Here is a 15,349-nt window from a genome sequence, read left to right on the forward strand (position 1 = left end):
GGGGGGGGTCAAATGTCACTTTTTAAACATTAGAGGTCAAAGTGCAAATGAGTGGATAATTCAGAGTGGGTAAAATATATTTTCCCATTGAATTTATACTAAATGAATTCTAGGCTCCGTTTCTTTCGACGTAAAATGGTTTCCAGAAAATGATTTCTGTATTTTACGGTATTTACTGCGACGTAAAATAGTGGTCAATGGAAAATATTTTCCTTTTGACCGAAAAATCTTCTTTAATTTTCGGAAAATGGTTTACGGTTTTCCGTAAACTATTTTTCGACTTTGAACATTTCATTCTCAAATTGACAGACCCTGCCAAGACCCGCCAAGGACCCCACCAGGACTTAACCGAGACCTGCTCGGAACCCCGCCGGCCCGCCAAGACCTGCCCAGGACTTAACAAGGACTCGCCCAGGACCCCGCCGGGACCCGACTGGACCTGAACGAGATCTGCTCGGGCCTGCCTCGGATCTGTCGAGACTTGACCGGGACCCGCCCAGTACCTGCTAGGGACCCCATCGGGATTTGCCTAGGGCTTGACCTGGACTCGCCCACGACCCTCTCGGGACCCCACTAGGACCTACCCGGGACCCAACCAAACGTGAACGGGACTCGATTGGACCTGCCCGAGACTTGATTAAGACCCACCTAGGAATTGACCGGGACTCGCCCAAGACTTGACTGAGACCCAACCAGACCCACTTGGGACCTGACTAGGACCCGACCGAACCTGTTCTGGACCCCATTAGGACTTGACCGAGACCCCGCCCGAGACTAAACCGGGACCCGCTAAGGACTTGACCGGGACCCATCCGGACCTACCAGAACTTGATCGGGACTCGCCCAGGACCCGACCGTGACTCATTGGAAAACATTTTCGTCAAAAAAAATATTTTCGGCGGAAAACATTTTCCTTGAAAGTGATTTCTTATAAAACACTTTCCGGTATTTGGTTTGTACGGAAAATTAGGCGGGTCCCTGACATCGGAAAATGTTTTCAACAGAAAAAAATTTCGGTATTTGGTATGTACGCAAAATCATATTAAATACTATATTACAAAAATTTCCCTGTCGAGTCTTGGGTAGGTCCTGCCAAGGTCTCGGGCTGATCTCGACGAGGTCCTGATAGGGTCTAGGCAGGGTCCGGGCGGGTCTCAGGTGAGTCCCAGTGGGGTCCTTGCGGAACTCGGTTCGGACACCTCTAAGACTTGGTTGGGACATTTTCGTAATTTAGAATTTTATATATATATATATATATATATATATAAACATTTGATTTTCCGTGCGCGTAGTAAACGCCGTAAAATGTTTTCAACAGAAAACATTTTTTGGGTGTTGAAAACATTTTTTGGGAAAATTAAATGACTTTCTTGAAAATATTTTTTGACAAAAATCATTTTACGTCGAAAGAAATAGAGCGCTAGTAAACAAACAACTCGATTTTTTTAGAGGAAATAAAAGAAATTGAATAATTTTCATTGATGTAACATTATAATTGGACCGTAACGGCTACAAAAGGGAGTGAACACGCTCCGTATAGCGCGTGGGGAAAGCCATGTAGCATTAATTTTATTTTATCTTGGTCATGAACATGTAACTGACACATTTGTTATTGGATCCATTGGAGAGACAGGAAAACATAGGCTATTGCAAATTTCAAACACCAAGTCACCAACATCCTTGAGACACAGCAGGCAAAAAGAGCAGCAAGCAGCAAGCTGCCATGATGATCTTCTTCCAGACCAATCCCACCACCATCTTTGTACTTCTTCTTTCTCTCATCCTCTCATCCCACCACTTCTCTACAGCTCTCGAGTCTGAAGTGGGTATGTTCTCTTTCTCTCTATCTCTTGGTGCATTTTGTTCTGTTTTTCTGTCGTTTTTTGGTTTTTTGGTGATGAGGAAACACACCATTGTTGCTATAGTCTATCTTCAAGATCACTAATGAGGATTTGGTTTGTTGGGTTTTCTTAGTTTTTGTGAGATATGAAATAATGCTTCCCTTTAATGTTCTGCATAAACACATACATGTACAGACAAAAACACCCACTTTTTTGTTTTTGTTTGAAGTTCTTTCTTTGATCAGATCACATTTGGAGAAATGTTATTTTGTTAACAATGATGGAACAATTGCATGCCAGATTGCATTATACTCTCACCTTCTTTCCCTGTGTGTGAGTTCTTTGATGTCGCCGTGATTTAGATTTATTTTCTCTTTCAATGCAAAAATATTCTTTGCTGAGTTCCCATTTGCCAGACAAAGTGTAATAAACAATATACGTTACCAAATAAATTCGTTCTCTTTATGAATTATTTGTGTTTGTGTTTATTTATTAAGTGCCAAGATCTCAGTTTGAAGATTTGATAGGTTAATTTTCAGCACTTAACTTTCGGAAAGAGTCAAACTTTTCATGTGTTTCTTTGTTCTTTCACTTGTCCTTTTACAGGATTGCCAGATCATCTTTTCTTTATGTTTGAGAAAAAAGAAGATTCTCTCTCTCTCTAGATCTCTCCGTGTGAATTTTTACTTCGTTTTCAATGCAAGAATTTTCTTTTTCTCGATTATTTTTTTGTGTCTCATTTCTTTTCCTTTATTTAGTATTATTTTTTTTGTTTTTGGGGGGAAACAGATGATGAAATTCCATATACTTACACAGAAGGAAGTGGTAAAGGGCCAAAGAAATGGGGCCAAATCGACCCCCATTGGAAAGTTTGTGGTAATGGAAAAATGCAGTCTCCTATTGATATTTTGGACAAAAGGGTGCAGGTTTTTCCGACTCTAGGAAAATTAAAAAGGGATTACAAACCAGCTCCTGCTGTAGTGATGAACAGGGGACACGACATTGCAGTAAGCTGCTGCTTCTGTCTATATTTTGTTATCATTTTCTGTAGTACTATTTTTATTAGGGAAAATTACAGTTTACCTTCCTAAAGTTGATAGCGTTTTTTAATTCGAATATCAAAGTTTCAATTTTTGCAATCCACCCCCACAAAGTTTCAATTTTTTTCAATTCGACCAATATTATCTCAAAATTCCCATATTGCCCCTGATTTTTTATTTTATTTTATTTTATTTTTTTATGAAAAAAAAAAATTGAGCGTGCAAAAATGGCCAGATGGGCAAAGGGGTAGCTATGGCCACCCTGAATTTATTTTTTAAATTTTTTATAAAAAATAAAAAAAAATAAAAATTAGGGGCAATATAGAAAGTTTTGGATATAATTGGTCAAATTGCAAAAATTTGGTACTTTGGGGGGGTGGATTGCAAAAATTAAAACTTTGGTGTTCAAATTGAAAAACGCTGTCAACTTTGGAGGGGTAAACTGTAATTTTTCCTTTTTATTATGTCAATTCAGTTAATGTTTGCAACTTCAATCCCATGAATGCATGAATGGCATGGTCACTATAAGATATGATCAATCAGTTGATATTGATTCAATTTTATAATTAATTTGAACGTTTCACCAGGTGAAATGGAAACAAGATGCAGGAAAAATTAACATAAATGGGACTAATTACAAGCTGCAGCAGTGTCATTGGCATTCACCCTCTGAGCACACATTCAATGGATCAAGGTTCTTTGTTTGCCTTTTCAGTTTTCATTGAAACATCTTCCATGCTAATTAACTAATATACACTACACCCAACTCAACACATTGTCTTTCCATACAAAAAAAAAAAAAAAAAAACTTAATGGATTTTCACATCTATTTTCTGCAAATTCTGTTTACAGGTATGACTTGGAGCTTCACGTAGTTCATAAAAGCTCCAGTGGAAAGTTTGCTGTTGTTGGAATTGTTTACAAATACGGTCACCCTGATCCCTTCCTTTCCAAGGTATTTAAATGGTTTTCCCTTTAATTTGCTTCCACACATCCATAAATGTGTCTGCATCTACGTGCTATTGACAATTGACATGAATGCATCAGTAGTAACAGCATCACAAGGTTTATTTAAGCTGTAGTTAAGAGATGAATGCTATTGAAGCTATTCACAAGTACTTTAGATGATTTTCTCTTATTTTGGTTATGGACATTCATAAATATGCATGCATTTCTATGTTATATGCATGTATAGAACTATGTATGCACATACTTTTGTGTGTGCATGCATCATGCATCATGCATGATACAAATTTTGACATTTATGCATCGGAAGAGTAATATGCACTATGAATGAATCAAGTCTAGCTTGAGAACTTGTAATTTTGTTCCCCCAGCTTCTCTACTTGTTTATTGATTTTTTTTATTCTTCTTCCCCCCTCCAGCTGTTCCACCACATAAAATCAGTTGGGAGAGAAGAAGAGAGAGAATTGGGGATTATTAACCCAGGAGTTATTAAGTTCGGTAGCAGAAAGTATTACAGATATATTGGTTCTCTTACAGTTCCTCCATGCACTGAGGGCGTCATTTGGACAATAGTCAAGAAGGTCTTTTGCTAAATTAAAGCACAATTTTAATATTGGTTCTTTTACCTTTTTTATTAAGAAAAAAAATGCAAAATCAGTCCTTATACTTTACCTAATTTGCAAATAGCTCAATGTGATATCAAAATGAATTCCAATGTCTCTCAGGTATGCCAAAAGAACAATTTACATTTTACAGTCAAATTTCGTCCACTAACTTAATAAATTCTGATAATGTAAAACGTCAAAACCAATAAAATTATGACACGTATCCTATTTAAGCTTAGTGTCACACTAATAAAATCTGTTAAGCCAGTGGATGAAATTCGATTATAAGCAACAAATTGTTTTTTTTTTTTTTATTTTACTTATCTCAAAAACCTTTGAGTTCATTTTGATACTATAGGAAACTAATAGTAAAATAGGTAAACCACGAGGATTAATTTTGCATTTTTCTCTTTACTCTACTCCATAGACGCACTGCTATTGACACTAACTTCTCTTTTATAGGTGAGGACGGTTTCAAGGGAGCAAGTGCATGCCTTAAGGGAAGCCGTTCATGATGTAAGTGTTTATGAATAAGTACTTTGAACAAATCAAGGGTGTGCTGAAGTAAACAAACTCAAGGAAGAGTGAGATTATTATATTTTCACTTTTGGCTGAGTGTACTGAAAATCCTTACTGCTGATGTTGTAATAAATTTTTTCAAAATTGATAACTAATTTGGGTTAAAGCTAAAAATTAAAACAGAAATGGGAAGCCAATATATGCTGTGAGTGTTTGTGTCACTTTAGAATGTATAATAATGATAATAAATGTATAAAAGCCACTGGATAAAGTGGATAAAAACTAGCAAAAGATGTAGGCTCTGGTGCAAAAACTATCTTGCTTGTGTTTGTTTTGTATAACCAAGGGATTGATTTTGAAGCTAATTTCCATGTAGAAATATGTCGCCATGATACATCTTCCCTGATGTTGAAACTTGACTGCTGGTTTGTTCCTTTTGCAGGGATTTGAAGAAAATGCAAGGCCAACTCAACAGTCAGGTGGAATAGGAGTTGAGTTTTATACTCCAAGGGAGAATGGAGGTTCTACTTAGGCTTCCATAATTTGAAAAGGGAATTAACATTTATGAACCATATAAATGCATCATCTCCTATTATATATTTAATACATCTCATATCACATGAGCTTGAGTATATATATGTTATTTGTTAATTTTCACTGAAAGGAGATTTATGCTATATGTCATGATACAAAAAATTTACAAATAACCAATGCTTTTTTTTGTTTGGATGGGTTTAGCCTCTATTAACGCAAACAAAAAATTGGCAATGCTTTTGATGGTTCAAACGTTTCCATGCCTATTGAGAGCAATGATAAATAACACCTTTGCCGATCTCATCTCTTGGACTTGGCATGTGAAATTATATACTAAACTTAAAGGTGTTATTTATTGTAAAAGCACTTCCTTTAAATGCTTCACACACCGACATGTTTTCTTCTTCGATACAAGGCTAATTATGGGCCAAGATGAAAGCCAACAAAAGGTTGAATAAGGTCAACTATGGGTCTTAAATGGACATGAGTTTTAAACAATACAACAAAGGCCATACAAAAATGGGCCAATTATGATCAAAATATGAAAGCTAACTGTGGGCTAAAATAGGTTTGGGTTTTAAACAATACCACAAAGGTTAAAGACATTGGGCCAACAAAGGGCCAAAAATCAGTCTAGGTTAATAAGGGACCAACAATAGACCAAAATAATGATTGGGCCAACAAACAGCCAAAAATTGAATATGAAAGCGGAATAAAAGAAAATAAAGACGAAATTTTTCATGATTCAATCTACGACCTACATCCACAAGAAAAAGCCTTAAGGCTATATTATGCTCCTATTAACTAAATAAGTTTACAATACAAAATGCTTTATTTATATAGCTTACACATGAAATATAATCTTATCAAATCATTTAATTTAGGGTGATTCAATCTTATAAAAAAATCCTGACACCATGTTAAATTATTACTTATCCCAAAAACTTAAGCTGATAGGAAAATATAAATTTAATCAGTTAATCAACAGTTTAATAGGAGAGAATAAAAGAATAAACAATTGCTTCTAGTTAAGGGTGACAATTCGTGTTTGCATGTCGGGTTCAAGTTGTCTCGAGGCTTATGTATAAGACTATATAGGTCAACCCTAACTTGACCTATTTAATTAAACGGTAAAACCCATCAATCATAACTCTCTAATTTTGTATTGGGTTCATGTCGGGTTTACGGGTTATGTCAAAAATTGCATACCATTATGTCTCGTGTCGGGTTTGGATCGTGTCTATGAATATAAAATTATATAGGTCAAGTCAAACACAACTCATTTAATTAAACGGGCCATACTATTCAACACTAACCCTTAAATTTCGTATTGGATTTGTGTCAGGTTCACAGATCATGTCAAAAATTGGTAGCCCTACTTCTAGTATATATGAACAACTGTATTTTGCCTATTCTGCTAGATATGAAAAAAGACTAATAATAGTCAAATTTGACCATTATGAGTGATTTGATTAGTATGTTGAAGATGCTCTTAGAGTGCTCCCCAATGTATATGAAAGCTTCCCTATCTATTATTTTAATATAAAATATTTATATCTCCTCTCCTATTTCTCATCTCTTTTGCCTTTCATGGGAATATGTTGAAATTTTGTAAAAAATGTGAGGGTAAGTAGAGAACTTATATTTTGTAAAAAAAAAAATATTTAAGATTCGGTATTTTTTTATCTACTTTATTTAGTGTTATTAGCTAGTGTCGATTTTCTATTGCAGGGAGGAGTTTTACATGCACTACATCTTGTTGAAGATTTTCTCAATATTTATTTAGTATATATATATAGAGAAAAATTAGAGAAATTATTGTAAAATGTATTTAAATAGGAAAGCAAAAAATAGTTTGATGCTCTAAGTTTGGTCGAAGCACTCCCTCTAATCAATGAACACCCCAAAATTTTGCATAATAAAGATAGTAATAACGATTAATTTGTAATTTTTTTAGTGAATATTCCACATGTACGTAGCTATATCGAGGGAAGAAAACTAAAATTACAATTTTTCAAACACCTCCTTATTAAGACACAGTAGGCCAAAAGAGCAGCAAGAAGCACGATCTTCTTTCTAACTTCTCTCATTCTCTCATCCCACCAGTAGTACTTCTCTCTACAGCTCTCGACTCTGAAGTGGGTGTGTTCTAGCTCTCTCTTTCTTTCTCTTGCTGCCTTTTGTTCTGTTTTGTTTTTGTCTTTGGAAACACACCATTGTTGTTATAGTCTATCTTGAAAATCACTAATGAGGACTTTGTTGGGTTTTCTTAGTTTTTTGTGAGATATGAAAGAATGGTTTCCTTTAATGCATGTTCTGCATAAACACACACACACACATATGTATATATATTGTCATGAGAAGATGTAGCTGACACATTTGTTATTGGAGAGACAAGAAAACATAGGCTATTGCAAATTTCCAACATCCTTGAGACACAGTAGGCAAAAAGAGCAGCAAGCAAAGCACCATGATGATCTTCTTCCAAACCAATCCCACCACCATCTTTGTATTTCTCATTTCTCTCATCCTCTCATCCCACCACTTCTCTACGGCTCTGAACTCTGAAGCAGGTATGTTCTCTCTTTCTTTCTTTCTCTTTTTGACTTTTTAGAAAATTGATAAATTTTGACATAAAAATAAAATAAAATAAAATAAAAAAAGGAATTTCACATTGTGTCTCACTTCTTTTCCTTTGGTTTTTTGGTGGTGGGTGAGGGGGAACAGATGCTCATGAAACTCCATTTAGTTACATTGAAGGAAGTGGTACAGGACCAAAGGAATGGGGCCAACTCGATCCACAATGGAAAGCTTGTGGTAATGGAGCAAGGCAGTCTCCTATTGATATTGAGCAGGTGCAGGTTTCTCCAAATCTAGGAGAATTAGAAAGGCAATACAATCCAGCTCCTTCTGTATTGGTGAACAGCGGACACGCCATTGCAGTAAGCTGCTGGCTTTAGTCTATATTTTGTTATAATTTTCTGTAATCGTAAGTTGATAGGCAGAGGTAAATTTAATCACTTAATCATATTACTTTAACACTCCCCCTCAAGTGTGAGCTCAAACTTTCTTTTAATAGATGAGGCCCAACACGTGAATATTCAATTTAAATGGGGGGTGAAAATTGACGGAGTCAAGGTTCGATCCCATGACATTTAGCTCTGATACTATATTAAATTACCGGTTATCCCAAAAGCTTAAGCTTATAGGAAGAGGTAAATTTAATCACTTAATCATATTGCTTTAACAAACCAGGCTATAGAAACCAGATCCTATTATGTGATCCTTAATTCTAATTAAGCTATGATTGGTCAGTTGATATTGATTCAATTTTACAATAAATTGAATGTTTCATCAGGTGCAGTGGAAACAAGATGTAGGAAAAATTATCATAAATGGGGCTGATTACAAGCTGCAGCAATGTCATTGGCATTCACCCTCTGAGCACACAATCAATGGATCAAGGTCCTTTGTTTCTGCCTTTTTCAGTTTTCATTGAAACATCTTCCATGCTAACTAATATACACTACACCCAACTCAACACCATTGTCTTTCCATACAATAAAAATAAAAAATAACAAAATAAAAAAACTAAAACTAAAGGAGGAGTTTCACATCTATTTTCTGCAAATTCTGTTTTCAGGTATGACTTGGAGATTCACGTAGTTCATCAAAGCTCTAGTGGAAAGTTTGCTGTTGTTGGAATTCTTTACAAATATGGCTGCCCTGATCCCTTCCTTGCGAAGGTATTTAAATGGCTTTCTCTTTAATTTGCTTTCACACGTCTATAAATGTGTTTACATGCATGATACAAATTTTGAGTAGAACTTACATTTGAAAACCAGCTTGCTAAAGAAAGATGCTCAAGAGCTTATATATGCTTGTTTATCGATTTTCTTTCTTCCTCTTCCCCCACTCCAGCTGTACGACCAGGTAAAATCAATTGGGAAAGGAGAAGAGAAAGATTTGGGGACTATTAACCCAGAAGATCTTAACTTTAACAGCAAAGAGTATTACAGATACGATGGTTCTCTTACAACTCCTCCATGCACTGAGGGCGTCACTTGGACAATATTCAAGGAGGTGAGTTTTGCTAATTATAGCACGAAAAAGTTTTAATATTATTGCTTCTTTACTTTCTATATATTGACACATGACTTGTGTTTAATAGGTGAAGACGGCTTCAAAGGAGCAAGTGGATGCCTTAAAGGCAGTCGTTGACGAGGTAATTAAGTGCTTATGAATAAATTAATTATATATATGTTGTCTGATGTTGAAACTTGACTGCTGGTTTGTTCTTTTTGCAGGGATTTCAATCAAATGCAAGGCCAACTCAACAAGCAAATGGAAGACTAGATCAGTTGTATTCTCCTATTTGAAAAGGGAATTAGCATTTATATATGAACCATATAAAATGCATTATCTCCTATTTTGTATATATATTTATAAATCTCAAATCTCATATCAAGGTGGCGCAATAATTTATACATGTAATATATATGCCACGTATGATATTTGGCAATAATTTATACATGTACTATGCCATGTATGAAATGAAGCAATAATTTGTAGTTGGTTTTATACTTCTTAATTTGAGTTATGTTAGTTTGAAATTTTTTCCTGGTTTATTTGTTTGACTCTCTAGTACTTTCCATGCTTTTGATGGTTCAAACTTTTCCATGCCTATTGAGAGGAATGATAAATAACACCTTTGACGATCTGATCTCTTGGACTTGACATGTGAAATTATATACTAAACTTAAAAGGTGTTATTTATTGTAGAGGCACTTACTCTAAATGCTTCTCACACAAGACACGATTAACTATGGGCTAAGATGAAAGTCAACAAAGGGCTGAAATGAGGTTAATTATGGGCTTGAGTTTTAAACAATACAATAAAGGCCGTATAAAAATGGGCCAACTATGGTCCAAATATGAAAGCCAATTGTGGGCTAAAATGGGTATGGATTTTAAACAATGCCACAAAGGCCAAAGACATTGGGCCAAAAATCGGTTTGGGTCAACAAGGGACCAACAATAGACCAAATAAGATTAGGCCAAAAATTGATGATGAAAGCATAATAAAAGAAAATAAAAATGAGATTTTACGTGATTCGCTCAATGATCTACATCCACATGATAAAGCCCTAAGGCTACATTGCTCTTATTCACTTGATAAGTTTACAATACAAAAGACTCTATTTATAAAGCTTATACATGAAATATAATTTTAATCAAATACCTTAATTTAGGATGAATCAATATCATCAAAAGGCTTTGATACCATGTTACATCACCATTTATTCCAAAAGTTTAAGCTGATAAGAAGAGATAAATTTAATCATTTAATTAGCACTTTAGTAGGAAAGGGATAAAAAAATAAACAATTGCTTCTAATTAGGTGTGATAATTTGTGTTCGTATGTCGAGGCATATGTATGATACTATACAAGTCAACAATAACCTAACCCACTTAATTAAACGGGTAAAACCTCTCAACCCTAACTCTCTAATTTTGTATTGGGTTCGTGTCAGGTTCGCAGGTCAATGTCAAAAATTGTCTGTCATTATGTCACGTGTCGAGTTTGGGTCGTGTCAAAGCATAAATATAAGACTATATAAGACAACTCAAAACCGACTCACTTAATTAAACGAGTAAACACTTTAACCATAACCCTTTAATTTCGTATTGAATTTGTATCGGATTCACGGGTTGTGTCAAAAACTAACAGCCATACTTCTAGTATGAACGACTATAATTTGCCTATTTTGCTAGATTAAAAAAAAAAATGCTAATAATAGTTAAATTTGCCTATTATGAAAGATTTGACTATTGTGTTGAAGATGCTCTTAGTTAGAGTGATACCCAATGTATAAGAAAGCTTCCGTATTAATTATTTTAATACAAATTATTTGTCTCATCTCTTAATTCTCATCTCTTTGGCCTTTTATTAGGAAATGCGTTGAAATTTTGTAAAAAATGTGAGGATAAGTAAGAAGCTTATATTTTGTAAAAAAATAATATTTAAGATTCAGTGTTTCCATATCTACTTTATTTGGTGTTATTAGCTACGTGTCAATTTTCTATTGCAGGGAGGAGTTTTACACTACATCTTGTTGAAGATTTTCTCATAATAGAGAAAGATAAGAGAAGTTATTGTAAAGTGTATTTAAATAAGGAAAAAAAAAAAAAATAGTGTGACACTCTAAATTTGAAAAAAATTAAAAGGAAGTTGTTGTGAGTGCTCTAAATTTGGTCGAAGCACCCCTCTAATCAATGAACATCCCAAAATTCTGCACTGCTAATTTTTAATTTTTTGGTTAATCCATAGGCCCTTTCTGTAGCATTTCTATTTATTTTTTGATTGCCCTGAGCACATGTACGTAGCTATATGGAGAGACAAGAAAACATAGGCAATTGCAATTTTTCAAACACAAGCATCACCACCTCCTTAAGACATAGTAGGCCAAAAGAGCAGCAAGAAGCATGATGATCTTCTTCCAGACCAATCCCACCACCATCTTCGTCTTTCTCACTTCTCTCATTCTCTCATCCCACCAGTACTTCTCTACGGCTCTCGACTCTGAAGTGGGTGTGTTCGCTCTTTCTTTCTCTTGCTGCCTTTTGTTCTGTTTTGTTTTTGTCTTTGGTGATGAGGAAACTGGAAACACACCATTGTTGTTATAGTCTATCTTGAAGATCACTAATGAGGACTTTGTTGGGTTTTCTTAGTTTTTTTGTGAGAAATGAAAGAATGGTTTCCTTTAATGTTCTGCATATATATATAATACAGACAAAAACACCCATTTTTTTTTTTTTTTTTGAAGTTATTTGTTTGATCAGATCACATTTGGAGAAATGTTATTTTATAAACAATGATGGGACAATGAGAAACACATTAGAACAATTGCATGCCAGAGTACATTACTCTCTCTCTCCCTCTCTGTTCTTTGATGTCGCTGTGATTTAGATTTTTTTTTCTCTGCTTTTAATTCAAAAATATTCTTTGCTGAGGTCCAGTTTTCCAGACAAAGTGTAATAAAGTCGTTGTCTTTATGAATTATTTGTGTTTATTTAAATCAGTACTGCTAAGATCTCAGTTTGAAGATTTATTAATTGGTTAATTTCAGCACTTAACTTTGGGAAAGAGTCAAACTTTTCATCTGTTTCAATGTTCTTTCACTTGTCCTTTCATAGGATTGCCAGGTCATCTTTTCTTTGTGTTTGAGAAAAAAGGAGATGCTCTCTCTCTCTCTCTGTGAAAATTCTTACTTCGTTTTCTATGCAAGAATTTTCTTTTTCTTGATAATGCTTATCTTTCAAGAAACTGGATGACTTGGCTATACTTGCTGCTTGTGCTTAGGATTTGAAAAAAAAAAAATGACATTGCTTTACATTTTTCTCTCATTTGTCGTGATGAATTCTTTCTAAGGCATGGATTCTACAGTTAAATGATATATGGAGAGTAATCATATGCATAACCATGGAAAAACTACACACACTTCTAATCTGTCCAAGCCCTAGTGCAGTGGTTCAAGTTCATCACATACAAAAGCACCATCACTTTATCTCTTGCATTACATTTTAACATGTATATAATTTGAACTTCTTTTCCTTTATTTTATTTTATTTTTGGCTTGGGGGCGACAGATGATGAAACTCCATTTACTTACACCGAAGGAACTGGTAAAGGGCCAAGGAAATGGGGCCAAATCGATCCACATTGGAAAGCTTGTGGTAATGGAAAAATGCAGTCTCCTATTGATCTTTTGAACAAAAGGGTGCAGGTTTTTCCGACTCTAGGAAAATTAAAAAGGGGTTACAAACCAGCTCCTGCTGTACTGATGAACAGGGGACATGATATTGTAGTAAGCTGTTGCTTCAGTTTATATTTTGTTATCCTTTTTTGTACTCGTATTTTTATTTATATGTCGACAATCTCATGAATGTACTAATGTCTTAGTGGGGTTAGGTTAATTGATATTGAGAGAGTGCCTACGGTTTCTTCCTGTCTAAGCCTCTTCTGAGCAATTCTCAACGAGTAGGTGTTACCATAGTAACATCGAAATAAAGTAGCCACAATTGGTCGCCCCCTCCTATCACTAACCTTGATCATTTAGTGAAGACAAGTCAATTATTTGATGATCAATCTAAATCAGGCTATAGAAACGTGCATCACTAGATCCTATTATGTGATCTTTCATCAGTCAATTGATATTGATTCAAATTTACAATTAAAATTGAATGTTTCACCAGGTGAAGTGGAAACAGGATGCAGGGAAAATTAACATAAATGGGACCAAGTACAAGCTGCAGCAATGTCATTGGCACTCACCCTCTGAGCACACATTCAATGGATCAAGGTCCTTTAATTTGTTTGCCTTGTCAGTTTTCATTGACAACATCTTCCATGCTAACTAATATGCATACACCCACCCACTCAACACATTGTCTTTCCGTACCAAAAGAATAAAAATAAAAATAAAGACTTAATGGATTTTCACATATATTTTCTGCAAATTCTGTTTTCAGGTATGACTTGGAGCTTCACGCAGTTCATGAAAGCTCCAATGGAAAGATAGCTGTTATTGGAATTGTTTACAAATATGGTCACCCTGATCCCTTCCTTTCCAAGGTATTTAAATGGCTTTCGATCACTTTAATTTGCTTCCATGCATCCATAGATGTGTCTGCATCTCCCTGCTATTGACATAAATGCATCACATGGTTCATTTAAGCTGTAGTTAATTAAGAGATGAATGCTATTGAAGCTATTCCCAAGTATAGCCAACCCGGTCCCTTCCTTCCAAGGGTACTTTAGATGATTTTTCTCTTGTTTTGGTTATGGACATCCATAAATATGCATGCATTTCTATGTTATATGCATGTATGATGTATAGAACTATGCACATACTTTTGTGTGTGCATGCATGATACAAATTTTGACATTTATGCATCAGATCAGAAGAGTAATATGCAGTACTAGTTTGAGAACTTGTAACTTTATTCCCCCAGCTTGTCTACTTGTTTATTGATTTTTTTTATTCCTCTTCCCCCCTCCAGTTGTTCCACCACATAAAATCAGTTGGGAGAGAAGAGAGAGAATTGGGGATTGTTAACCCAGGAAATATTAAGTTTGGCAGCAGAAAATATTACAGATACATTGGTTCTCTTACAATTCCTCCATGCACGGAGGGCATCATTTGGACAATAGTCAAGAAGGTCTTTTGCTAAAAGCACAATTTTAATATTGGTTTTTTAGCTTCTCTTTTTTTTTTTTTTTTTTTTAGGGAAAAATGCAAAATCAGTCCTTATAGTTTACCTAATTTGCAAATAGTTTTATGTGGTATCAAAATGAACTCAAAAGTTTCTAAGGTATGCCAAAAGAACAATTTAGTCCTTACAGTCAAATTTCGTTCACTGACTTAACAGATTTTGATAGTGAAAAACATCAAAGAAAATAATTTATTGACACATATCCTATTTAAGTTCGTATCACACTAATGAAATATGTTAAGTCAGTGGACGAAATTTCACTGTAAGAATTATTATTATTATTATTATTATTTTTGCTTACCTCTAAAACCTTTGAGTTCATGTTGATACTATAAGAAACTAATCGTAAATTAGGTAAATCACATGAACTAATTTTGTATTTTTCACTTTACTCTACTCCATAGATGCGCTGCTATTGACATGAACTTCTCTTTTATAGGTGAGAACAGTTTCAAGGGAGCAAGTGCATGCCTTAAGGGAAGCCGTTGATGATGTAAGTGTTCACTTCGAGCAAAAACTAGCAAAATATGTTGTCATGAATCTTCCATGATGTTGAAACTTGACTGCT

The 15,349-nt window shown here is 34.8% G+C and overlaps 3 protein-coding genes across 4 annotated transcripts in view; all 3 read left to right on the forward strand.

Annotated features, from left to right (window-relative positions):
• The first annotated feature begins 1,638 nt into the window (after nucleotides 1-1,638).
• On the forward strand, nucleotides 1,639-5,518 carry LOC132161794 (alpha carbonic anhydrase 4-like). 2 transcript variants are annotated; one of them, XM_059571986.1, is made up of 7 exons: nucleotides 1,639-1,826; nucleotides 2,631-2,848; nucleotides 3,469-3,575; nucleotides 3,734-3,836; nucleotides 4,267-4,428; nucleotides 4,915-4,968; nucleotides 5,414-5,518. In XM_059571986.1, exons 1-7 carry the CDS (start codon nucleotides 1,724-1,726, stop codon nucleotides 5,501-5,503), a joined length of 837 nt encoding a protein of 278 aa, XP_059427969.1. In that variant the 5' UTR covers nucleotides 1,639-1,723; the 3' UTR covers nucleotides 5,504-5,518. The 2 variants fall into 2 exon arrangements, with proteins under 2 accessions (XP_059427969.1, XP_059427970.1); XM_059571987.1 differs by lacking the exon at nucleotides 4,267-4,428.
• A 2,457-nt stretch (nucleotides 5,519-7,975) lies between these two features.
• Nucleotides 7,976-9,884, forward strand: LOC132191749 (alpha carbonic anhydrase 4-like). The gene is made up of 7 exons (XM_059606839.1): nucleotides 7,976-8,078; nucleotides 8,233-8,447; nucleotides 8,864-8,970; nucleotides 9,149-9,251; nucleotides 9,427-9,588; nucleotides 9,677-9,730; nucleotides 9,813-9,884. Exons 1-7 carry the CDS (start codon nucleotides 7,976-7,978, stop codon nucleotides 9,882-9,884), a joined length of 816 nt encoding a protein of 271 aa, XP_059462822.1.
• A 2,107-nt stretch (nucleotides 9,885-11,991) lies between these two features.
• Nucleotides 11,992-15,349, forward strand: part of LOC132191751 (alpha carbonic anhydrase 4-like) — a 5,790-nt gene continuing 2,432 nt past the window's right edge. Inside the window, exons 1-5 of the mRNA XM_059606841.1 lie at nucleotides 11,992-12,097; nucleotides 13,156-13,373; nucleotides 13,762-13,868; nucleotides 14,038-14,140; nucleotides 14,569-14,727. Coding sequence (XP_059462824.1) covers nucleotides 11,992-12,097; nucleotides 13,156-13,373; nucleotides 13,762-13,868; nucleotides 14,038-14,140; nucleotides 14,569-14,727 — 693 coding nt within the window. The remainder of the gene's footprint in view (nucleotides 12,098-13,155; nucleotides 13,374-13,761; nucleotides 13,869-14,037; nucleotides 14,141-14,568; nucleotides 14,728-15,349) is intronic.

This window comes from Corylus avellana, chromosome ca9 (genome assembly GCF_901000735.1).
Source record: "Corylus avellana chromosome ca9, CavTom2PMs-1.0".
NCBI classification, from domain to species: domain Eukaryota; kingdom Viridiplantae; phylum Streptophyta; class Magnoliopsida; order Fagales; family Betulaceae; genus Corylus; species Corylus avellana.

What these genes read in the sequence shown, in the direction of transcription:
- LOC132161794 (XM_059571986.1), top strand. Translation starts at nt 1,724, where the DNA reads ATGATGATCTTCTTCCAGACCAATCCCACCACCATCTTTGTACTTCTT. An exon ending in CTGATCCCTTCCTTTCCAAG is followed by an intron (nt 3,837 to 4,266) that starts GTATTTAAATGG and finishes TCCCCCCTCCAG; the next exon opens with CTGTTCCACCACATAAAATC. An exon ending in TTTGGACAATAGTCAAGAAG is followed by an intron (nt 4,429 to 4,914) that starts GTCTTTTGCTAA and finishes TCTCTTTTATAG; the next exon opens with GTGAGGACGGTTTCAAGGGA.
- LOC132191749 (XM_059606839.1), top strand. Translation starts at nt 7,976, where the DNA reads ATGATGATCTTCTTCCAAACCAATCCCACCACCATCTTTGTATTTCTC. An exon ending in GGCTCTGAACTCTGAAGCAG is followed by an intron (nt 8,079 to 8,232) that starts GTATGTTCTCTC and finishes GAGGGGGAACAG; the next exon opens with ATGCTCATGAAACTCCATTT. An exon ending in ACAGCGGACACGCCATTGCA is followed by an intron (nt 8,448 to 8,863) that starts GTAAGCTGCTGG and finishes ATGTTTCATCAG; the next exon opens with GTGCAGTGGAAACAAGATGT.